The sequence below is a fragment of the Coturnix japonica genome, chromosome 10 (assembly GCF_001577835.2).
Source record: "Coturnix japonica isolate 7356 chromosome 10, Coturnix japonica 2.1, whole genome shotgun sequence".
Taxonomy (NCBI): Eukaryota; Metazoa; Chordata; class Aves; order Galliformes; family Phasianidae; genus Coturnix; species Coturnix japonica.
The window spans coordinates 9011476-9036490 of record NC_029525.1 but is presented as its reverse complement, the minus strand read 5'-3'; the positions used below and the strand labels follow the sequence as shown (position 1 = coordinate 9036490).

Genomic DNA, 25015 nt, shown 5'->3' with positions numbered 1-25015 from the left:
TTNATTTTATTTTATTTTATTTTATTTTATTTTATTTTATTTTATTTTATTTTATTTTATTTTATTTTATTTTATTTTATTTTATTTGTGTGTGGATAAAAACTAAAAAGGATTTCAGGGTTTTGTTCAAAGTGGAATGGCATTTCAGTGGGTGATATCTGAGTTAGGTATCCAAACTCAGTTTGGATATACAGTTGTGTTCACAAGTTTCATCCCACAGGAGATTCCAAGCCTTTTAGCCTTTGTGTCAGAGAGTTGGCGGGTGAACAAGAAGGGTGGTGGGAGAAAGGTGCTCAGCTCATGAGCTGTGAGAATGTGCAGCAATTTCTTTCTCTTCCACTGGGAGGTATTGATGGAGACTCTTGGGTGCAAGCTGTTAGTGAACCAGTGCAAAATGGGATGGAGATGCTTCATGTAGAATTGAAAATTGTTTTTAGATTGCCTTAAAATTGAGCCTGAACATGACTTCATTGTGGCGTAGCTGTTGCATGCAAGTTTCTGTTTGTGTTTGCTGGCGGTTCAGAAGAATTCTTGGCAGAAGAATCTCAACTGATGATGATTTTTGTTGTTTTGTTGTGCTTCAAAGGGTATAAGGAAGCATGTGATTATTTCAAAGCATCAAATAATCAAATGCAGAGCAATCACAATGTTAGCTGAAGTTTAACAATTTGGTTTTAAAAATCATGTAAAGGTTAAAATATGGAGTGTTTGCCTCAGCTTTTTTATGTCAGTGTTATACCATAACTGACCTCTAGAAATTTCTTCTAGTCTTTCCCTTCAGTCCAAGCCAAAATGAGTGTTTTTTTTCTGACCACCCTGAAGATTTTGAACAGACGCTAGTTTCCTGTTAGGGTGATGTTATCGGCATATGAGGTTCTGCACATGATGAAGGCAAATATTCTCTGATATTTTCTGCTCCTGATGCTTCTTTGGTTTTTAAAGTTTTTGAAACTTAGTGTCCGTTTGTATGTTTTCAATCTTGTTGGTGCAATCAGCATTCAATAGTAGTAGATTCCAGCTGCCAGACTTAGATCTGTATCTGAACTTCAGTGTTCGGATTATGGGAATACTCATGTCTGGAGTTTTGATTCAGTGTCTTGTTTAGAAAAAAAAACCTCAGAGGAATAAGATTAGATGCAGTTTCCCTACATAGACTTAAGTAATTGGTGTGTTTGGGTAATTTCTGGACCTGAGAATTGAATAGTAGGATGAAAGTTATGTATTATCTGCTTCTCAGAGCAACATGTAGCTTTTGTGAAAAGACAGAATAAATGTGTAGGGCATCAAGCCTTACATCTAAAGAAGGGTGAGCAGAAAACCTATGGGCTATAAATAAATATAAATAAATGGCTAAGATCTTATCTGGACAGTCTCCCTAGTAGCTCCACTCTCTTGCCCTCCTTAAGGAGCTAATTACTTTTAGGCACTATGGTAGGTAAGGTTTAAGGGTTTGGGACTAAGAGCCCTGGTGACTGCTAACTGGTCAATGGCTCATATCCTTTCTTAGTCATCTTCCCAAAAAGGATCTGAGCTGGATTTTTATGTATGGAATAATGCACAGTTCATTTGCATTGTTTTCCCTTTTCAATCAGCTTTGTACAAAATGTCGTGCTTTGGCTTACTGCAATAGCAAAGGCATCTGGGAGTGCTGAAAAACTGATTAAAAAATTAAGTGGTTTGATGTGAATTCTAAATGATTTACATCCTGTGTATTTGTAAAGCACAGTTAGGTCTTGGTTACAGAGAGCACTGTAAAATCCGTAGCTCAGATGTGTAAGAAAATTTCTGATGGATTTGTTTTAGTTACCAGTAGTAATTTCTGAAAACTTTGCCTTTGAGTTTATACATTCTCCAAGTACTTATATGGAACATTAATATTGTTTTATGACAAGGAAGAGTGGAGTTCAGTTTGGTTTTTTTTCTGTCTATACGTTTTGACATTGCCAGAGAATGTCTGAGAATCAAAATAATGTGAAAAAAAGCAAATATTCAAGTAGAATGTGCTGGCATGAATGTGTTACATAAAAGCTCGGATTCCTTGCTGCCTGGTATCTCTAAGGATGAGGATGTTAACCTTTTTTTCACTGTGTTAATAGACTACATGCCTGGTAATCTTTGCCTCCATCAGCTATCACATGAAATACGGTGACAGAGCCCATTCTCCACCTTCCACACAGTATCTGGCAAAGCAGAACCTGGCTTCATTAACTGTCTGGGGATGATTCTAGGAGTTTGCAGATGGTACCCAGCTGATGTTCATCAGCATCCTTGAAGATACCTACGAGGAACATGGGAGTGCTATGTTGCAGGAGTCTCTGTGCAGTAGTCTCCTCTGAGACCTTTTAGTAAGCCATGCACTGCAGAGCCACCTGAGTCCTTCTCTGTGGACACCAGGATGGGCAAATGGGAATGCAGCATCCCTGGATGCTGAACATCTGCAGTGGTAATCTTTATAGTTGCTAGTCCTCTTCTTCCCAAAGGCTGTGTTCTCATCTTCTTTGTGAATGCACTGGTTAGAAAAAGAAGATAAACTATGCTACGTTTCCTCCTTAGTTGTAAAAAGTGTTGGAGCGAAATGCAAAACCATTGTTTTAAATACTTACTAGAAAAATAGGTAGAAAGACAGTACGTGTGAAACACACTGCATGCTGCTTTGCTCTTCTTTTTGGTTTTATTTCTCCTCTGTATCACTTTTAAACGTCATGTTGTAAAGAAGTGCTGACTCATATTCATGTTCTCTTTCCTGAGAAATAACTGTATCAGTGGTCTGTCTATGAAAAAGTTTGATCCATGAGCTCTTCAAACATCTCTGTGTTTACAGATATCAATGAATGTGAAATTGGAGCCCATAACTGTGATAGACACGCCATTTGTACAAACACAGCAGGAAGTTTCAAATGTAGCTGCAGCACCGGCTGGATTGGAAATGGTATCAAATGCACAGGTGAGAGTTGTATGCATTTGTATTTACTTATAAGGTCTGATCAACACTGGAGCTCAGCAACTCTGGAAAAAACAATACCACACCTACAAACTGAGAAGAGAAACTGTTATCCTGCTTGTTAGGTCAATTCGACATGATCCGTTGGAGGGCAAATTCTCTGCCATGGTAACTGAAATCAACATTATCTCATGTTTGGCTGATGAGACAGTGGAAGTGGACTGGACCATGGGGAGAGACAGTGCGTCCTTCAGAGCAGCTTGTGGCTCTTGAGAGACAGTGAGAGGTCTCTCAGTAAAACAAGATGTAACACAAGTTCTTAGCCTGAGGGGTGCCATGTGTCTTCCTCATTCACACTTACCTTGTCAGACTGCTTTTCTGGGTGGCAAATAAATTGTGCCTGCTTTTCCAATCACATGACTCCACATATGTGTAGGTATATATACATATATATACAGATGATTATTTTAAGTAGAGGTTCTGTATGCCATATGCTATTTAAAGTGTGTATTTGTGCTGAAATGGTTTTGTTTTGTTGACTAATGTTGATTTTTAAAAAATTACTATTATTTTAAAGATCTGGATGAGTGCTCCAATGGAACCCACATGTGTAGCCCACATGCTGACTGCAAGAATACAATGGGCTCTTACCGCTGCCTGTGTAAAGAAGGTTATACCGGAGATGGCTTCACTTGTACAGGTGAGCTTTCTTAGGAACAATAAAAGTACTGTGCTTGAATATTCACTCAGCACTTACACTTCTTAGTATTAAAATTTAAGCATAAATATCAGTGAATTAATATTCACAGTGTAAACTCTGTGATTTTGTACTCATAATTCCCATTCAACTGGAATATAAAGTGCAAGTTGGTTCAAGGATTGTGTTGTATTAAGTCTGATGCTCCCAATATTTGGTTGCTATTTCAGAGGATAGCATTTAAACTGCAGCAAGTGCCCAAAGAGATTGTAAGATCTCCATCTTTGTAGTTACTAGGAACTCAGTTGGGCAAAGCTGTGAGCAATCAGATCTAATTTTAAAATTAATCTTTATGGCAGAGGCTGGACCAGATGACCTCCAGTCGTCCCTTACATCCTAAGTTAGTCTATGATTCAATATCAGATTTAAAAAAAACTAACAAAACAGCCACCTTTTAAAGATTTGAAATTATTCTTGAATGTCATCCTTCACTGTCTTCTAATTCATACAAGATGCCCAAACTTGAAAGATCCTGTGTATTATACCTAGTCTCACTTTATGAATGACAGTAGTTTTCTTGGCATCTGAGAAAATGGCTCCACAGGTTTAAGGTGAATTTGAATAATTAATTCAGTCTCTATAATTTAGTCTTGAATCTGATCCATCTCCTCGGTGGCCTCCATAGCCTGCACATTGCCAGCTGCAACACCTGGGTTGTGATGCATAAAATATCAGCTAGAAAATAATGGCCACAATCTATCTGAAGGGTTATGTAACCCAGTACTACCAAGACTCCTTTTCTCAACTGTTTAACTGCAGTTTGATTTTGATTATATTTTCACCTCAGTGCCACTTTGCTAGTGTTTTCTGTTTGGCATAGAGACCACCTATTACTGTATCTGTTCATTTCACAGTAGCAACACATTTCTCTGTTGCTGCCACTAGGCCTTTCTGTAATAGAAGTCATAACAATAATAAAACTCACATGCTCATTCTGAGTCCAAATTTGACCATGCATTCTGCCTCCAGTTTCTGTTAGCTGTAGCTATGTTAGCAGTCTGTCCCTCTATCTGAATTTGTTTTTTATTAGGAGCTGCATTTTCCTGATGTAGAAAATATACCAATCTGTAGTATGTAATAGCCTCTAAGCTTAAGTTGACTATAGCTTCTTCAGCATGTACAGAATTGTGAAAATCCTTGAACACTGCATACTGCAGCTGAAACAAGTGTTACAGATAACACTGTATTTATTGTAACCCTGCAATTTCTCTTTCTTCTACAGACCTAGATGAATGCTCAGAAAACTTGAATCTCTGTGAAAATGGGCAGTGCCTCAATGCCCCAGGAGGATATCGCTGTGAATGTGATATGGGATTTTTGCCAAGTCTGGATGGGAAAGCATGCGAAGGTAACTCTCTATAGGATTTGAACAGCACTCTGCAAACTGCCTTTTTTTCATTTACAGTCATATAAACAGAAAAAGGTTGCTAATGTTTATTATGAGCCCTTGCATCTTCATTGACCTGTTGTATAGAGAGAAATTGTTTTTGGAGACTATCATCTTACTGCACATTATTTGTGGTCTGATTGATGACCCAAATGATGTGACCAACAGCCGTTTCATCTTGGTTAGTCTGCAAACAGTTCTTCATTTTATTCATTACAGTTAAGCAGAAGTTGTTATTTTGGCCTTGAAGCTGAAAAACGCTGGTTTTGTAGCTAACACAGTGAATGTGCTCTGGGGGCTTCTGCCATGTGCAGAATCAGAATTTGAAACCCCACAGAAAGTTTTTTACTGTTTTGAAAGTAATTTGTCACTTACCTGTTTACCAGTCTTTTGTAAGAGCTTTGAGTATAACAAGATTAACAAAATAAGAACCAAGAAATTAAATATGTTGCCAGTGTGACTAAGGTCTTGTATTCAGTAGTAATACTTGAAATCCACAGTTTGTGTGGCACTTATCATTTAAGTCAGTTAAGAAGCAACAGCTGTATCATCAGACATACTAATAAGAACTGATGTTCAATGGAGTTCATAAGTGCACCACTATAAATAGCATTTTTTCCCCCAGAAGTGCTCTGTGCATTATTTTAAGTAATCTACCAAGGGAAATAATTTATGAGCTTGAATTTTCTATAAACTGAAACAATATTAGGTTTCATCGTGTTTCATGCAACAATTTACTTAGAAAGCTTTTAGCTAACTTTAAATAGCTTATATAGAGTCTAACTCCTGTTGCTAAAACAGTCTATCCTGGAAGCCTCAGATGTGCATGCTAAATGCAGGATTTCAAGGTACTTTGTAAACATTCTTCTTTTTTTGTATCAAGTTAGCTGTTCTTTGTGCAGTGCAGCATTGCTTAAATGCTAAATCAGATGTGATGATTTGGACAAACAGCACACAAAAGTGAGCTCCAGGTGTGCCAAGCTCAAAATCGGTCAAACCTGAATATTAGTATTCACTTTTGTGCCCAAGTTGTTGTTTTCTGATTTTTAATTATTTTTGGGGGGTTTTGTTTCACTGAAGCCCTGCTTTCTGGAGATGGCTGCTGATTTAGAAGAAACTTAGTTTTTAAACCTTATCTCCTGCCATGTTTAATTTTGCTAGTTGTCAGGTTAGCCCACTAATAAGCTCAGATTGTTCCTGGCATGGCTTCTAGTGACACTGCAAAGAGCCTTTTACCCAAAACAAAGGCTATGGATTAGGTTACTTAGGCCTCAAATATTAACCTTGCATGTTATTTTTTCTGATCTTATGCAGTGCGCAGGAGCAGTTGGCTTCCAGATTCACGTTTTCTGAACCATTTCGTAGTTTCCTGTACCTGTATTAAAAAGATAAAGAAAAGTCATTATTTTTCCCTTCCTGTTTCTCTGTCAGATATCGATGAGTGCTCACTTCCTAACATTTGTGTCTACGGAACTTGTCATAACCTTCCTGGACTTTTCCGATGCGAGTGTGAAGTGGGCTATGAGTTGGACAGAAGTGGTGGTAATTGCACAGGTAAAGATGATTTTGAACAGCACACTTTTTAATTTTCTGTTAGTATTATTATCAACTCCATAGAAAATTCCATTAAAAATCTGGGGACTGTACTCTAAGTGGCCTTCTCTAAATTGCTCTTTCCCATTCTTTGTCAGCCTCTGATATCACATTGTGTTAAATAAAGAAGGAAAGAATTACAGCAAAGATAACAATTCTGCCTGTTCACATCTTCCAGGCATAGATGTGTTGTGCCCCGTAGTTTCCATTCACAGCACTGTAATCATAAGCAATGAGCTTGTTATGTAGCTTTCCTTTTAAGTATTTTTGAATACTGTATGTGAATTCATAGATTGTGTTTCCACTTTTTTTCTGAGTGCAATGAAGAATTGATTTTAGGCTAGTGTTATACTTCTAAAGTGCCTGTGTACATTTGAAAGCTTCTTGGAGATAAGCACTTCAGAACAAATTGCTATATGGTGGTCAGCATGTGGTGTCTGATATATTGATAGTGTGTACTTGCTTACCTCCTGCTGTTTTTTTCTTGCAGATGTTAATGAATGTGCAGACCCAACAACCTGCATTAGTGGCACATGTGTCAATACTGCTGGTAGTTACACCTGTGAATGCCCTCCTGATTTTGAGCTGAATCCCACCCGTGTTGGCTGTGTTGGTAAGGAACCACTCATTGCATTCGTTAACAAGTGAAGCTGCACAGAGAGGCTGTAAGGCTAACTGTTTAGGAATAATGTTTTAGCTCATGGAGGAGGGCTAGAAACTCTCACCCCACTGCCCACAGCTTTAGAAGCTCTAATAGAGCAGTGGGAATATGTCCAGAGTGATGTAACATGCCAGCAATGCCTTGCTGCCAGGGCCAACACCTTGCTGCTTGTTATGGGTGTCCACAATTTAAAATAAGCATAAGACTGTTTTAAAATTCAACAACCTTAAACCAACATCCAGCTGGCCCCAAGGTGGCAGGCAAATGAAGTTGTGGCACAAAGTCACTCATGCTCTTGTAGTATTGAGTGCAGCTTGGCTAGATGCAGCTTTCATGACCCATGGAAGAGCTCTTGTATTAGACTCCAACTGCTTGGTGCTCCTCTGATATTTTTTGGCTTTTATTTTAAGTGGGCATAGAGATGCTGAAAAAATTCAAATGTATTTAAAATCCCTAATGTGGAGATGTTTTCATTCTGGAAAGGATGTACAAATGTGGCTGAACTTCCCCTGGTCATATTGAATATATTCCCTACTTTGTGAAAAGTCCAACAAAACAAAGAGATGGGCAGCACTGTCCTAAGAGAGGAGGGCTGGGTCCTCATGGACAACACAAGTTACTTTAGATGTGGTAAAAGGAAGGAGGGCTTTCTAAGGGTGTGCTTATCATGACATGTTTCTGTTACTTGCTTTCTTCTCTGGTAATATGTTTGTTATTATGTGCATTCCAAATAGATACACGATCTGGCAACTGTTACCTGGACATTAAAACTCGTGGAGATAATGGTGGCACCTTCTGCAGCAATGAGATTGGAGTGGGTGTTTCTAAGGCTTCCTGTTGCTGCTCCCTGGGCAGAGCTTGGGGAGTTCCCTGTGAACAGTGCCCATCTGTGAACACAAGTAAGTCAGCTTTCCCTGGTTACAGTTAACAATACATCTTTTTTTGTTGTTTTGTCTTGTTTTTCTAATGAGTACTGGGGTGATCGTTTGTTGTGTGCATGCAGGGAAGAGGTTTCTGAAGAACCTCAGCACTGTTAATCAAAACTTTTACATACCTTTCAAAAAGATTATCTGTTTAGAATATTATGGTCATTTTTATGTATGTATTCTATTACATAAAACACTTGACATTACAAAATGGAATAACAGCTGTAAAACCTAATGTTGATATCTGGTAACTGAGCACCTTTATGTCTAAATTTTCCCGCAATAATTTGATTAATTTTCAAAGATAATTATGCTGAAAATGTTTCTACTATTGCAGATTCATAATTCTATTTTGTTTACAGCTGAGTATAAGGTTCTTTGCCCGGGAGGAGAAGGATTCCGACCAAACCCTATTACAGTTATATTAGAAGGTAATATTTACATTTTCCTATTTTTACACATCCAAAACCATGAAACTCTTCAGTGTTGTTTTTTGTGGAAAAGTATGAATGAGATAATATAATATCTGTGAATTTGTTTGAACAGATATTGACGAATGCCAAGAACTGCCTGGGCTCTGCCAAGGAGGGAAATGTATTAATACATTTGGAAGCTTCCAGTGTCAATGTCCATCAGGTTACTATTTGAATGAGGAGACTCGAGTATGTGATGGTAGGTTGCATTCGCTTAACTATTCTTCTGCTTTTATTTGTATAAAATGATGAAAAATCTACATGTTGTAGAATTGATCTCTCCTTGAAAATGAACCTGAGGTATTGCTGTGTTTTTGGGAACATAACTGCTGTGGCCACTCACTGCCGTTTTGTTCTCCTCTAGATGTCAATGAGTGTGATACACCTGGCATTTGCGGACCTGGCACATGTTACAATACTGTTGGGAACTACACCTGCATCTGTCCTCCTGATTACATGCAAGTCAATGGAGGGAACAACTGTATGGGTATGTAGGGTTTTCTTAAGCTTTATGGGCCAGGGGCGTGGCTGGCACAAATCACAATTATTCCTCAAATGTAATTATACGAGAGTTAACCAAAGAAAAGATCTAGCTTCTTTCATTAATCTTATTGCATAAATCATGGTAGGTCACTTTTATTAGGTTTTTTAGTATCTCAACAGAATTTCTCCTTTGATTTGATATTTTCTGTATTCACTCCAGTTTTCACCTCACCCTTTCAGGTGAAAGCTTTGCAGGTGATTAGTAAAACTAGAAATACTGTAGGAATAATTTTTAACGAAGTATTTTACAGTGCCACAGCATCTACCTGTGTAAGTGACAAGCATCTAATAAGTGCATATATGAAGGAGATAGCTCCAAAGCCCTTCAAGTTCATCATCATCCATAAGAGCTGCTAAAACATTTTCCTTTGGTTTTGTTTTGTTTTTGGTTTTTTTTTCATTTTTACAGATATGAGAAGAAGTCTATGCTACAGAAATTACTATGCTGACAATCAAACCTGTGATGGCGAACTACTCTTCAACATGACCAAGAAAATGTGCTGCTGTTCCTACAACATTGGACGTGCATGGAATAAGCCTTGTGAACAGTGTCCTATTCCTAGCACTGGTACTTTTTTTTTCCCCACTGCAAAGCATTGCAAAAGCTTTAGTAATGTGCTTACAATCAGCAGGTGCAATATTGCTAGGGGAAGAGATGGATTACTTTTGTCTTATGTGTCTAAAATGTAGTGATTGCTTTTGGTCTATATGGAATCAGCCCTAGTCACAATGAAGGTGTGTGTTCACATCCTTTTGGAGTGGTGTGTGTGCAGACTGCTGGGCCATGCATGCCTCCTCTGTGATGTTTTCCCTGTATGAGAGACTTCATTTGTCTCTTTGCACATGTCTGTTACTCAAGGCATACTGAGGCAGGGACAAGGCTGGCATTGCTCCAACAAACATTGCTCTGCCCTGACTGTTGATTGCAATAGGGGGCTTTTTTGTTTACCATGAATTGACAGAAGTACCTCAGTTTCTTCTGAGAATGATCTGTGACAAGCAGCTGCATATAAGAAGTAGCAGTTTCTGGATGAATTCTGTGGGCATACAGGAAATCTCCACATTGGTTTAGACCAAATAGCTGAGCCTAGGACTTCCCATTCTGTTTGGAGTTGGTTTTCTTCAAGATCAAACTTCTAGACAATTAACTGGATAACTTCCAACTTATGGTTTAGATTTTTTTAAAGTCAGATCTGACTTGTACACAGAAAATGTAATGCAAAGATAAGCATATGCACAGGAAAACCAGGATGTGAGCCCAAGTGTTCTGCATCTTTGTATACGCTGTTCTCAGGGGCCTTTAAATGAAAACCTGCGTGTGTACCAAGCACACCACAGGGTGAGCCCTGGAGGTCTGCGTACTCCTGCGTGCCCTGCAGGTGCTTAAAAGCAGACTAAAAAAATTCTTAGACAATAGATGTAGTGAATCGTGGACTTTAGATTAAGGATATAGTGAATTTTTGGCTGTTGATTAACTCAAACTATGCTTTATTTTCCTGCTGCTTTGTTTCCCTGTTCTAGATGAGTTCTCCACACTCTGTGGAAGTCAAAGGCCTGGCTTCTTCATTGACATTTACACAGGATTACCAGTTGGTGAGTCGTGATTTCTGTTCTGAACTAAATCCTATACTACCTCTGCCCAAGAAAGAGGCGAAGTTTGCTTTCCCAGTTATTTATTTCAAACAGTGTAATGGAGTTGAACCTCCCATCTAGCTCTGAACCTGCGAGCTTTCTGTATAGCTCCTCCTAGCTGGCAGCAATGATTATTGCTGCTTGTTATTAAGGCAAAATAAAGCTCAAAAGAAATTGTCATCAGGCCTACATGAGCAGGGCACAGATTACCAAGCATACAAGAACTGGGAGTAAGGCCAATCAGCATTTGGTCTGGGTAGAATTAGGAGTCTTTCCCTGAGACTGAAGTACAGATTTAATTTGACATTTCACACCAGTCCCCAAGTGTATTGGTTTGACACAAAAATCCTTTCTTCTGTTTAACTGTAATATTTCTCACATGTGTTATTGTGTATAACTTTTGAATGGTGAGTAACAAGTTGCAAAACAAAAAGAGGGAGAGAATGAGAAATTCAAAGACAAGGATCTGAGTAAATCCCTACTGGGACTCCATTTTGCTTTTATTCACAGAAGAATGCAAATAAGAAGCAGATAGTGTGCCCTTTAACAAACACAGGCAATATACAGACAACTATCAGGTGCTTTTGGAGTAAGCTGTTGCTTTGATGTGATGTTCAGCTAGTTAGGTGAAAGTATTTGTAGTTAAAGTAGAAAATGTCTTCTTTTAAATAAGTTACTGAAATGTATTTATGATTTACCAGGCTTGTTTCTTACAAGCCAAGTTCCCACTTCTCATTGTTACATTACCCAAATTATTATCAGCTGGGCCATTCATCAAAAAAAAGGCAAGAAGCACTAAGGTTTGACCTGATCTATTCAGTATCATGGGAATTTATGTTCAGCCATATAAACTCAACGGGGTGTTGCACTGCAGCAAGACCTTGGATTATCCTAACATTCATAGAAATAAAAGTTGCACCTGTAGCAGCTTGTGTGCCAGGAGTGTTCAGTCTCTCCACCCCATCACACCACAGAGCAGTGCACATGCAGGAGCCAACTGAAACAAAAGGGTTATACCAGGGAGGCCACCAACGTCCTCCAGTGCATCACTGAGAGTGATGAACACACAGCTTTACATCGTGCAAACCAAAGGCTGTTCCTGCCGCTCTGGTGTCTTGGTGGGTGTCACTAGGCTGAAATATTCATCCTGTTGCTTTTGCTGAGCATCTCCTGTTTTACCTTACATCTGTAGGCACCGAGCATGGGAACAAGATATCATATGCTTTGCAGGGACACTACTCTATGCACCTTGCAATATTTGGTCACAGTCTTTACATGTTACTCATCTGTTGTTTGGATTGAATATACTTGCCCCAGGTGGCTGTTTCAGAGAGGGAGTTAGTTTTACTAATCTCTGTTTTTAATCAGAGGACTCAAATCTAGTAATAAATAAAATTAGTTTGTTATTTTTAAAAGACATTAGCTGGTTAAAACTCACATTACCTGCTCATTCCCCACTATATGCGTGTAGCAATTATTACTAAAGGGAGAGGTTTTGGGGGACTCTCTGTTTCTTCTTGTCAGAATATTAAACATAATTAATTTAGGAACCCAATAGACAGGACATATATGATTGAAATAACAGCTGCTTTTTTCTGCCAAAATCAATTACATAACCCACATGTAAACAGAATAATAGCAAACCCTGGCCACCTGGCTTAATCAATCTAATTAATAGTATGTTGGCATCACTTCAGATGTTACCTGGCATTGACAATCCCAAACTGTTAAAGAAATGCATGGCTATTACCCAGATTAGCAAGGATAAAACAGTGCAAAGTGAGTTCTGATCAGTGCTTGCTTTCAGTTCTCCTATAATAAGACAAAGCAATTTGCATTCTCTCCATTCAGCTCTTCCCAGTAACTCCATTTCAGCACTCAGAATGAATGAGAAGGTTCATCAGGGCTGTGGGTGGGAGACATGAGGAAGAATGGATGCCATCTTCTGCCTTCTATGTGGCAGGATAGAGCTGGGCTACAGTGAAGAGTACTTTGGGAAACAGCAGATTTCTGTGTTCCATGCTCACTGTCCATTGCAGTTGGGAATGTTGATGATCACATACATTAGTTTATTATAGGAAGGACAAATGCAAGATGTATCATGTAGCAGAGAATTTCACAAAGTACCATTTGCAAGTATTTTAAAAAATTCTTCTTGCAGATATTGATGAGTGCAGAGAGATTCCTGGAGTGTGTGAAAATGGGATCTGTATCAACATGGTTGGCAGCTTCCGGTGCGAGTGTCCGGTGGGCTTCTTCTACAATGACAAGCTACTGATCTGTGAAGGTACAATGTTAATCCCATTCAGAGAAGTTTTGTTTCACCAACTGTCAATTCAGGCAGTAGCAATTATGATATGTTTGCAAGTCACTCTTAACAAAGGACAATACTGGTATCAGCGTTAATAGGTCTGTGTTAGTTAAGACTTTTTGAATTCCTTTGCATAGAAAATACCAGATCTTTCATCAGACGTCTCAGGGCTTGAAGGAGCATGAATCAGCAGTCATGGGAATAAACATTGTTTTTCACATTTGACAGTAAAGCCAAGAAAAAATAGTTGCCTTAAGTCAGATCATGAGAATAATTATTTTACTCCAAGATTTTTTTTTTCTTATGGAACAAAGATTTCTGTAAATAGTAAAAACACATGATAACTTATTTGCCAATTTAAACACTTTTTAACATTGTGTTGTCAGTTTTGTGAACAAACTGAAGGTAGTAATATGAATTATTTCATTCCCTGTTGGGGTTTATGACTGCTGACCAATTGGGTACTGCAGAACATGGTATCGAGGAGCTTCAAATCCAGGCAGCTTCTGCACACACCTTCTAACTGAAACACAGTTAGATTTCCGGGGAAATAAAGTTCTCTATTAAATTTGAAAACCCAAGTGAAAATGAGGGTTGTACTGTCTTTGACCCAGGCTTGAATCAGTTCAGGGGATATCCTCTGCTTTGTCACCCAACACTGTGCATGCTGTGCATGAGACTAAAATTGCATTTAAGCACAGTGCTCCACCCTCACTTTGTGTGTTTGTTTTTTTTTTTTCTAGAATAATGTTTATTTACTGCAGTCAGTATCCATTAATAGAAAGTGATTGTGAGTCACCTCTCTTACACTGTATTTCTCTAAGAAGGTTCTTTTACAGTTATCTCTTGGCTATACCATCTTCTCTATAAAATGCTTCATCTCCCTTCCATATTTTGGGAAGCAGGGAGCTGGCAGCAGTCCACCCACAGTAAAACTCTACTTCCGTGAATCCATCTTCAGAACTTATAAACAAATCCAGTTCTAAGAGTTAATTTTTATTCTCATGCCTTTTGAAACTAACTTTTTCCATCAGTCATTCTTTGTCTGGGTCACTAGTACCTGAGGTATTGGTCTCTGAGATCCTACTACTAGCAGAAATAGCGTGTGGTGGTCCTGGTCCTAAATTTGACCAAACGTCTACTTTTGTAAATATGTCGATGTTCTCACAGTTTGAAAGATGTGCCTATACTCAGTAAGACAGTATTTCCTTTGCAGTAAAAACAAAGTGGTTTTGTTGTCATTCTTGTGGTTACCATAGTGATCAAATTCCTTCTTGTATTGACAGATATTGATGAATGCCAAAATGGACCAGTGTGTCAGCAAAATGCAGAATGTGTCAACACAGCTGGAAGCTACCGCTGTGACTGTAAACCTGGCTATAGGTTCACATCAACTGGCCGCTGCACTGGTGAGTACATCTGTCTTCTTTGCATGAATGTCTGCAGAAAGTAGTAGCTTCAGATAGAAACTAATAAAGCAAGTCTCCACTTCAGGACGTATTTTATGATGATCTGGGCTCCAGGAACCCTACTCTTAAAACCCGTTAGGGATTCCCATAATCATTCTTCTAATTACCAGAAATCTATTGGGCATAAATGATGTTCATTCCACTCTATCCCACTGACTGCAAAGATGTTTCTGTAGTCCGAGTTATATTCACTGTTTCTTGTCTAGTTATTCTCTGACACTACTATTTCAACTACTGTCTGTACAGAGAACATACAGTATTTCTCCCTTCATCTGCATAAATTATTTGATTTTCATTTTAATTTTCAGGATGTGTTTTAGTAATTTATTTGCCAGCTATATTGCCTTATTTTCAGATAACACTGCTTGCTGGGGTCTCTTCTGATAAGGTGGACTTATCTGCTAGGCCATATGCAATAGCTAAATTAAAAAGCTTATTGTTACACTTCCTAACTTTTCTGTGGGTTTAAGTGGGCCCCAGAACATTATTTTTAAATACTCCCTGAATAGGACTGCCCTTCTCTAATCTATTTGCTCTTTCTTTTAAAATCATAGTCCAGAGAGGCATTTGTGTTGATTACTTGAAGAACTGCAGAGATTTTAGAGTGCTGGGAGCCAAGCAGCTTGTAAATACTATATACATTTCTGTACAAAATAATAAGTACAAAGGAAATTGGTGACGTTTGAGATTTTGCTTGAGTACTTGAGTTTGAGGAAGTACACTTTCACTGCAGAGTAGTTTTTCATTGTTTTGTGAGACTCTTGAGGGAAAAGGGCGTAGGGACAACCAGAACCCTACCATGAGAACTGAAACTTTGCTTTGTAAATCTATGCAATGGCATATGTAAATATCCAATATATTCTCAATGTAATTGTTTTTATGGGTTCGTTACAGTAGTACAGGAAGAGCCAGGAAAGGTTCTGATATGGGTTACAATAAGCCAGCGTGAATTGGCACAAAGAGTAATACTTCCCTGTATTTTGCTCTTATTTTACATTTAGTGAAAATAAACAATTAGAGTAAAAATAAAAGTGGTTGATTAAAGTACTTGGTCCAATGAAGAAAGGAAACTCCTAATGACTCTGCTGAGAGCAAAGTGCTAAACACCTTGCAATACTGAATCAGTCATACTACTGCATGAGAAAGGATTACACTCCAGTGGCTTGTATCTTCCTGAATCAAAACTATGGTGCATCATGTTTACTTGGTGTACCACACTTAACTTACTATAAAAATAGCATTCTTCTGGTGATATTCTATTGTAATACAGTACATAATTTTTCATAGAAACACTTATATTCTGCCTCCCAGTTTCTTTACTGTGAGGGTGGTCGAACAGTGGAACGGGCTTCTCAGAGAGGTATTTGATGCCACATGCCTGTCTGTGTTCAAAAGACAACAGGGTAATGCCCTCTTCAATATGCTTTTACTTTTGGTTTGCCCTGCAGTGGTCGGGCAGCTGAACTAGATGGCCTTGAAAAGACCCTTCTCCCCTCACCCCAAAAGAAGTTATTTTTGCCTGGGGCTCTAATTCACTGTTTGCAGAGCACTGAAGAAAGTCAAAATTTTTCTTTCTCCATCAGTCTTCTAAGATGAGAGAATTCGGATTTCTTAAGTTTTAATGTTATCCAGCAGAGGTTTCCTTCCTGCCTTCTTTGGACCCTATTTAGCAGCAGTATCATTAATAGCACTGGGAGAGCTCAGTCATCAGTGAACCCTCATTTAAAGCTACTGATGTCCCCAGTGGAAATACAGTAATCCTAAGGATGGGGGTTATTGGGATTCTCCACGTATTTAGTGCAGTGAGAAGAACAGGCAATGGAGGAAGAAAAACAAGATTTGGTACATGCAGTTCTTTGCAATTATGAACAACTTCACTCTTTGTTTTGCAAAGCACTGGATCTGATTTGTTATGAAATTGGGTCTGTTTCGCTTAAATTATACGTAAAAGAAAATTACAGAACACTAAAATCTAATGGATTCTAGTATAAGCTTATGAGGGCACCTCAGTTATTGTGTTTTGGAGCTGCATCAGGCAAAATGCCAAGGAGCATATTGAATCAAACCAGCTTTTGTTGTTGACAAGGTCAAAAAAGAGACCTAGTTTGATTTATGTTTCTGGTTCTTTTATGGAAAAGTTGTACTGGACAGCAAACATTTTGTTCTTTGACATTTTGTTTCACTTGCTGTGGGTAAAATCCTGTGTTCTGCCTAAAAGCATTCATAAATGGGGGAAAGACTAAGAGAGGGATCTGATTAATGTTTATAAATATCTAAAGGGAGGTGGGAGGCAAATGGATGAGGCCAGGCTCTTCTTGGTGGTGTGTAGCAATAGGACAAGGAATAATGGCCTAAAACTTGAACACAGGAAGTTCCATACAAAAGTGCAGAAGAATTTCTTTGCAGTATGGGTAACAGGGCACTGGATCAGGCTGCCCAGGGAGGTGTGGGGTCTCCTTCTGTGGAGATATTCAAGCCCTGTTTGGGCGTTGACCTGTGCGACCTGTTGTAGGGAACCTGTTTTAGCACAGGGTTGGACTCTGTGATCTCCTGAGGTCCTTTCCAACCCCTGCAGTCCTGTGGTTCTGTATAACAAAAGCAGCAGGAAGCAGTCAGCTGTTATACCAGTGTAGTAGATGCCCTGCTATTATAAGGCAGCATATCACATGTTGGCAGGGTAGATTTCCCCATCTTTCTCTGCAGAATTATACAGATGAGTGCTTGCTTCTGTTGGCAAAACACTTTCTTGCTTCATACAACAGTAGTTCTTGTTGTTTGAGCTTATCATGTCCTATTTGTCTTTGTTTTCAGATCGGAATGAATGTCAAGAAATTCCCAATATCTGCAGCCATGGGCAGTGTATTGACACTGTCGGAAGTTTTTACTGCATTTGTCACAATGGGTTCAAGACCAACGATGACAGAACAATGTGTATAGGCAAGTATATCACGTTAAGTTGTATTTAATAACTGTGTTAATGGAAGTCTAATCTCCTTGCCACAAGGAATGGCATTACAAAACTGATTGTGAACCATCTAACTCGAGGCAAAGATGCAAATCCACCATAGCTGACAGCTGGAGATGATAAGAAGCTGATAATGAAAGGGAGAATGTCTCAGTACAGTAGACAGACAGTTTAAATATATATATCCTGTTTTCTAAACTGCTAATGCTTTCATTTGTTTCATAAAAATAATTCTTTCTTCAGAGTTTTCTGAAACGTTTTGTCTCATTCATTCCTTCAGGCAAGAAATCTAGTAGATGAATATTGCAGTGCAACAATTTTCTATAGCCTACTTGTTAACAGAGAAGTCAGGGATAGATTTCCTGCCAAAAAAGTGGCCTTTTCAGAAACAGAGACATCTTCATAAAGAAGGAAACTTTGTATTTAACCCATTCAAAGCTGTTAGTTTAGTGTCTGTAGTCTGGGTAAGACAGGGAAATTTCAGGATGTTTGTAAGCACAGATAGCTTAGAAATCTTTTGGGAAAGCTGAGACAGGAGCTATAGAAAGATAAGTGATTATTGAATACTTGATCATTTTTATAGGTGTTACTATCAAATATATAAACCTTTGTAAAATCTTCCTTTTGGAAGATAGGAAAATCTTTTTCACTTGTATTTGGTCTGTGTTGGCAGTAGGTTACTTCTCTTGCCTGTGGGACAGCTACAGGCCTTCCTTGCCCTGTCAAAGATGAAAACTCTTGCTGCTCCTTTTTTCTCCTTTTTAGATATTAATGAGTGTGAGAGAGATGCCTGTGGAAATGGAACCTGTAGAAACACCATCGGCTCTTTCAACTGCCGCTGCAATTTGGGATTTATCCTCTCACACAACAACGACTGCATAGGTGAGGAGTGCTGAGACCAGTTAAGGGTTTCTAAGACTTTTTGCTTTTAATAAAATTAACATTAGTACCATCTTCTGCATTAAAGGATCACACTTGAATGGTCTGTGTTAGTAAGACAGAAAGCTATTTCTTCAGTCTGAGAAGGCCTCTGATTATTTACCCTTCACTTTTCTGCAACCACTTAAATGTTTGCATGTGAAATATCCCATTCCTTTTTTAACTCTTGCATTGACAACTTTTTAAATTAGACCAGTAGCAATACTTTTCTTTCACTTCCTTTTGAAACGGGATTACTGATGAATTCAGTTACTGTGCTTATACAGTGGAAACAGAAATCCTATCTATCCAATTTTACTTGGTGCGGGTGTTTTTCAATGTTATTTTTTTTTTTTAGATGTCGATGAGTGTGCAAGTGGAAATGGGATGCTCTGCAGGAATGGCCAGTGTGTGAATACAATTGGATCTTTCCAGTGTCTGTGCAATGACGGCTATGAGGTGGCTCTGGATGGAAGGACTTGTGTTGGTGAGTGCCTTCTTTTAGGGGAGGAAAAAGGTGCAGTAGACCTTGAGTAGACAGTGTTCAGTAAAACAGTGAGAGAGGTCAGAGAGCTGTTGAAACTGCTGTCACTGTACCTAGATGAAGTGGTTGAGGACTCTTCTGCTCTTGGAAGGTTCCACAGTTAGTTTGTTGGAATCAAATGTATAGCAGCCTTAATGGCAAATGTATTGAGATAACTTATTTGACATAATTGCTGTTGTTTTTCTTTTCTTTCAGATGTCAATGAGTGTGCACTGGAGCCTGGAAAATGCGCGCCAGGCACATGCCAGAACTTGGATGGGTCATTTAGATGCATTTGTCCTCCTGGATATGTCCTGCAAGTTGACAGATGTGAAGGTGTGTATAGATCAGTCCTTGTTCTGTCCATTTCCTTAGCCACTCATAGTTGTTGCCACTTTCCTCTGCATCTAAACATGGGTAATGTTTATTTTTTGTGTGACGGTATGCAATTCTGAACTGTAGCCACTGATGAGTTACTTGCTTCTGATGAAGTCTGGTCAAGTTTTGTTTTGAATCCCAACTACCTGATCAGATCCCAAGAGAAAAATCTGATCTTAGACGTGTTACTGGCACATGGCTGGAGGTGTAGCCACAGCTGGAGGCTCTGAAAAACTAACCCTAGATTTTGTACCTGGATTTCTTATTCCTCTTTCTGTCTGTCTTTCTGCTGACATCTGTATTTTCAGATGTTAGATATCAGCAGTGATGTAAAGTTACATTTGATGTAGAACATCTGTCAGTAGACATTCTTGTTTCTCATCTCTCTAATTGCTTCTCTTACAGATATTGATGAGTGTGTGGAACAGCCAGAAATTTGTGCCCTGGGCACATGCAGCAACACTGCAGGCAGCTTCAAATGCTTGTGTCCAGAAGGTTTTGTGTTGTCTTCCACAGGAAGGCGATGCCAAGGTAATCTCATCCTTATTTTTTGGCATTTCAGAATTTGTTTTCTGTTTCATAAAAGCCTTGCTAGCTGCCTGTTTCTAATATACTAAGGAAGCTCTGGACTCCAACAGTATTTTTCACAAGAAAAACAGGATAATTCTTCAGTTGTGGCCAGGTTCTGCCTTTCTCTAACATCTGATTGTCATTAAAGAGAGCATTGCAATAAAAGGGGTGAAGATTATGTTAAATGCTCTAAGTTAAGTGGGGAAATCATGTTGCTCCACAGCCCTTTATTGCACTCCTGGAAGAAATGCTGAGACTACCTAGATTCTGTATAGACTGTGACACGTTTGACATAGTGATGAAGCATGAGCACCAGAGATTGCTGTCGTGCAGTGCTACAGGCAGCGTTTCCAGGAAGAAGGCAGCTCTTAGCACTTCGCAAATGCTACATAATACTTGTTAAATGCTGTTGCTTTCCACGAATGTGTGGGTGGAAACAAGATCAATGGAAAACATAAGCAAACAGAATACTGTGGACAATAGAGAAGCAGAAGCTTTCTCAAGATGTAAGGCTTCAAAATTACCATGTACACTGTTCAGAGCCTAAACATGGGCACTAAAACAGAGGTTAAATGCTAAAAGCTGAACATGTAGCAGTGAAAACCCACAGATTGGTTAATTGTGTGGATAAAAAAAAAGCGCAGCAAATTAGGGAGTGAGTTATTTTAAAGGTTTGGGAAACCATTAAATAGATTCATCATTGAATGTCCTGTATACAGTGTGCACAGTGGTAACCACTGATGAGTAAGACCTTTATAAGGACCTGTGTAGTTTTGCTTGGCACCGAGTGGTGATACTTGTTGACACCGTGGGGAGTTCTTCCCTTCACAGTGGGCTGAATGAAACTGTGGTTTTGGTTTTAAAAAAAAAAAAAAAAAAAAAAAGGAACCCAACCTGCAGTAAATGTTGATCCAAGTCTTCAAACCACCACAGAGTTTGGTGCAGCTACTTCCCTTAACTTCAAGAAAGTCTCACGGCTGCTTTTGCTGTGTTGCTGTGCTTTTGAAGCTCGTATAAATGAGGTTTCTTTACCCTGAGGGTATTATTCTCTCCAGGTAAGGAGAAAACAACAACCAAGAAACAAAATTGTAATAAAGAATGCAGCTTAATCTTCTTTGTAAAAGACAGACCACCGTTTCATATTTAATATCAGAGGAAAATGCATGCTTGTATGTACACAGGAAGTATGTTTTTCCCCATCCTCCCCAAAAGAGGGTATTTTTCTGGTATCTGGGGGCAAACAAACTTTTGTTTAAAACTTCCTGTTACTTTGCTTTTGTAAAGTCTGGACATTGCCCAGCTTTGATGCAGTAGCCAGAAAACTGGATGAGCAGCTGCTTCCACAACTGGCCCATTGCTGTTCCCCTGCCAGCCCAGGGAGCTGCCAGCTCTGCCTGCTGGATGCTTGTGGTCTGTGATCTCAGCTCTACTCCAGCATCCTGGTTGCCCAGCTTGAAGGAGTGCCACAAGTCCAGTTTTCTTTGCTGTGTGTGCCTCAGGGAAGAATGAAGAAGGAAAGTGTTGCTGAAGCTTGCTCCTCAGTTCATCACTGAGCAGCATTATCACTGCAAGTTTACTCAAATCTCTTGGCTGAAGTGATTCTTACTAATAACAAAGTGTAAATCAGTATTCAGTTCTCACAAAAAGGAGTGAAGGTGGGAGGCCCTCACATTTCTGCCAGACAAAGGAGGAAATATTTTCCCTGATTGAGATAGGACACTCTACCTCGTAGCTTTCCTTTACTGGGTTAGAGTGCTTCTCCTTCTTCCAGTCTTCTCCAGTCAGAGGCAGTAATTGTCCTTGTTAGACTCAGATGGAAACTGTGTTTTGTTGGGGTGGGCTTGATGTAATGTGCAATTTACACCTCTAATTGAAAACTGTGTCAAAGTCACTCTAGCTGCACATAACAACAACTCTTTTTCTCTTTACAGATCTGAGAGTGAGTTACTGCTTTACTAAATTTGAAGATGGAAAATGTTCTGTGCCAAAATCCCGAAACCACTCCAAACAAGAGTGTTGTTGTGCCCTGAAAGGACAGGGATGGGGAGATCCCTGTGAACTCTGCCCAGAGGAAGCAGATGGTGCGTTGTTGACTTGGTGACCTTAGTGTTGTGGTAATTGCTCAGAACTGAAAGGAGTCTGGGCTTCTTATAAGAAAGAAGTAAGAATAATAATTTTTCATAGCTGTTTAACCTTTGTTCTCTTTAAGGTAGGTGGTTTTGCAGTCTCAAAAAGCATCTCTCAACCGCACTCAGGGTTTGCTTATAGGTTTATTAGTATGATCAGGAGTTGAATGTTTAGCTGTGGAAGTGTCACATACTGCAATAGGAAGGTAATAGGCTCTGTGAGGAAACACCTGCAAGTTGCAAATAGAATTAGCCCAAGTATAGGAAGAGATGCCATAGAAATGAAATCTAAGTGTGTTTTTACTTTACAAACAATAGGACTAAATCCACACCTTAATCATTATGTTGCATTTTGTGACTAAAATTTATTACTTTTGAAAAAGTCTGACTTGCATTAGTTTCAGTGTGAATGGCTTGCAGAAATAACAGAGAATGACAAAACAGAGGCCTCTATGAGGGAAAGCCTCCATGGGCTGGTACTAAAGAAACACTTTCCTTTGTTAGTATCCTCTGTAAGACTGCAACTAAGCATCAAACAAGTCAACAGGCCCTCATACCATCATAGTGCAATTTGCTGAACACACTTTAATTCATACTGACAGATGTGGTTAACAGCATTACTGGTTTCAGCAATACATTAATAGAGCTCATTTCACTAATATGTCATGTGGATGTTTTGCAGACAGTCCACACAAAAACAAGGGGAGAAAAGAGAAATCAGATGTGCCAGCTGCAATATTCCTTCTAGGCATATTGCCTGTGTGAGTCATTCAGTTGCCCTTGGAGCATCTGAACCAATCAGCTGGAAATCTGTACTACGTATCACAGCATTCTGTGGACCTGAAAACAGAACAGTAACTTCAGTCTAAGCTGAACCCCAAAATTACACTCTCATCCTACCTGTAGTAAAGTTATTTCTACTAACTAGTAACTACAGATGAGATTGTATTTTCTTCAGAAAATCGTAGAGTTCTTTAATTTACAGTAGAAAAGAATGCAGTCACTGGTACTGATGCTTTTAAGATGGAAATGTTGCATTTGTTTGATCCTTGAAGCAAGTTATATAATGCTCATTGTTCACAGGGTTTTACATTTGCACACAGAGGATATCAGGTGAAAAGTAAAGTACAGTCACTACATGGCTGTAAGACCAACATAAATTCCTTACTTTCTGTACTGTATTTCTGGATCTGAACACGAGAAGGATGCATTGCTGTCTGACTGCAAAGCCCGTGGATGATGCTCACCTCCACAACATAATTTTACTTACGGTTTGAACTTTCTGTTTTGTTCTTTTTAACAGAGGCATTCAGACAAATTTGTCCATTTGGGATTGGCATCCTTGTTGGACCTGGTGATGCAAGACTGGGTAAGTGAATGAGCTACACAATTGCCAATGCTTCTATTGCAGCAATATGCCATTTTTTATCCATAGACCATTGTCCCTTCCAATTGAGAATCAATATTTCCAAAAGACGTAACTTTTTGGAAGCTTCTCAACCTTTTTTTTTTTTTTTCTATTATTTAAGCCAGTTTTAAAAATAAATCTCAAGGTCTCATATGTTAGAAATTAATTTGGCATTTTTAATTTAAGCTTCTCAGACTTGCTAGGAAACCTGTGCAGGATCCAGAGCATGGATCACAGTGTACCCACCTTTCCTTGTACAATAAATGTAACATGTTCCCAGGCTCCAGAAGTGCAAGCCACAGTTTGTCAGATACAGTTTGTCCCTTCAGTACTTTCTGCTTTCACCCAAGACAGGTTCCCCTTCAGCCTCACTGGCAAAAGTGTTAATCAAGGAGCACTAAATGGCTGCTGTTTTTCTTACCTGCCCCTCGTGGCCTCACTCAGATTTTTATACGACGTTCAGAACCAATTCCTTTTTTGAGTTCCAAAAGCTTCCCTGTAAGCCAAATGTTGTGCCCACATCCTAATCTATCAGAATTCAAATAATAGCACTTTTGTTGTGTGATCAGGAATGTTTCTCACTAGAATAACATTTGCTGTTTGAGAGAAGTCTAAAACCACATGAAATAAACTACACTTAATGTGTTGTTTGTATTTCTCGTTCAGATGTGGATGAGTGCCTTGATCCGGATAACTGTAAATTTGGCCAGTGTATCAACACAGATGGATCTTTCCGCTGTGAATGTCCCTATGGTTACATCCTACAAGAAACTCAATGTGTAGGTAGGTATAGCTGCTTCATCTTCCATTTTAAAAGAACTCCTGAATTGCTGAGTATGACATTAAGGACATAATGGAGATATATCATTCTAATATAGAGTCACCATCTATGCCAGTGATCAAAACATGACTGGGCAGGGTTTGAGCAACCTGTTCTAGGTCAGACTTCCCTGGCTGGGAGCTTGCCCAAGAAAACCTCAAGTGACCATAATTCAGTAGCTTAAATGAGTTCTTATGTTATGTTTGTTGTTTTGCTGTTGTTGCTTACTAGAGTTTTGTTCCTTTTACTTGAGAATAACTGTGTAGTCTTGCCTTGGTTTATTTGCTTGCAGATACTGATGAATGTGCTGTTGGAAATCCATGTGGAAATGGAACTTGCAGGAACGTGGTGGGTGGTTTTGAATGTACCTGTGTTGATGGGTTTGAGCCTGGACCAATGATGACCTGTGAAGGTGAGACTCCCACATGTTAAGGACAGCCATTGCAGTTGTGTGCTGAAACAGTTTCTTCATTTTAGAAAACAATCGAGGACAGTAAAGCAGCTCTGTGGAGGATTTCTGAAATGCTAAGCAAAGGTGAAAGTAGAAAATGGACTACTTCGGTTTGTTAGGAAAGAAACAGAACAGATGCTGTTAGCACAGTACTGTAAGATTG

The 25015-nt window shown here is 39.0% G+C and overlaps 1 protein-coding gene across 3 annotated transcripts in view; it reads left to right on the top strand.

The window, feature by feature from the left end:
• Positions 1-25015, top strand: part of FBN1 (fibrillin 1) — a 136746-nt gene that overhangs the window by 98962 nt on the left and 12769 nt on the right. For all 3 annotated transcript variants that reach the window (XM_015872957.2, XM_015872959.1, XM_032446761.1), the window contains 22 exons: positions 2822-2944; positions 3519-3641; positions 4921-5046; positions 6517-6639; positions 7169-7291; positions 8074-8238; positions 8628-8696; positions 8812-8937; positions 9103-9225; positions 9691-9849; positions 10803-10874; positions 13075-13200; positions 14511-14633; positions 17505-17630; positions 18424-18540; positions 18935-19063; positions 19316-19435; positions 19883-20008; positions 21979-22128; positions 23477-23542; positions 24248-24364; positions 24694-24813. In XM_015872957.2, coding sequence (XP_015728443.1) covers positions 2822-2944; positions 3519-3641; positions 4921-5046; positions 6517-6639; positions 7169-7291; positions 8074-8238; positions 8628-8696; positions 8812-8937; positions 9103-9225; positions 9691-9849; positions 10803-10874; positions 13075-13200; positions 14511-14633; positions 17505-17630; positions 18424-18540; positions 18935-19063; positions 19316-19435; positions 19883-20008; positions 21979-22128; positions 23477-23542; positions 24248-24364; positions 24694-24813 — 2652 coding nt within the window. The remainder of the gene's footprint in view (positions 1-2821; positions 2945-3518; positions 3642-4920; positions 5047-6516; positions 6640-7168; positions 7292-8073; positions 8239-8627; positions 8697-8811; positions 8938-9102; positions 9226-9690; positions 9850-10802; positions 10875-13074; positions 13201-14510; positions 14634-17504; positions 17631-18423; positions 18541-18934; positions 19064-19315; positions 19436-19882; positions 20009-21978; positions 22129-23476; positions 23543-24247; positions 24365-24693; positions 24814-25015) is intronic.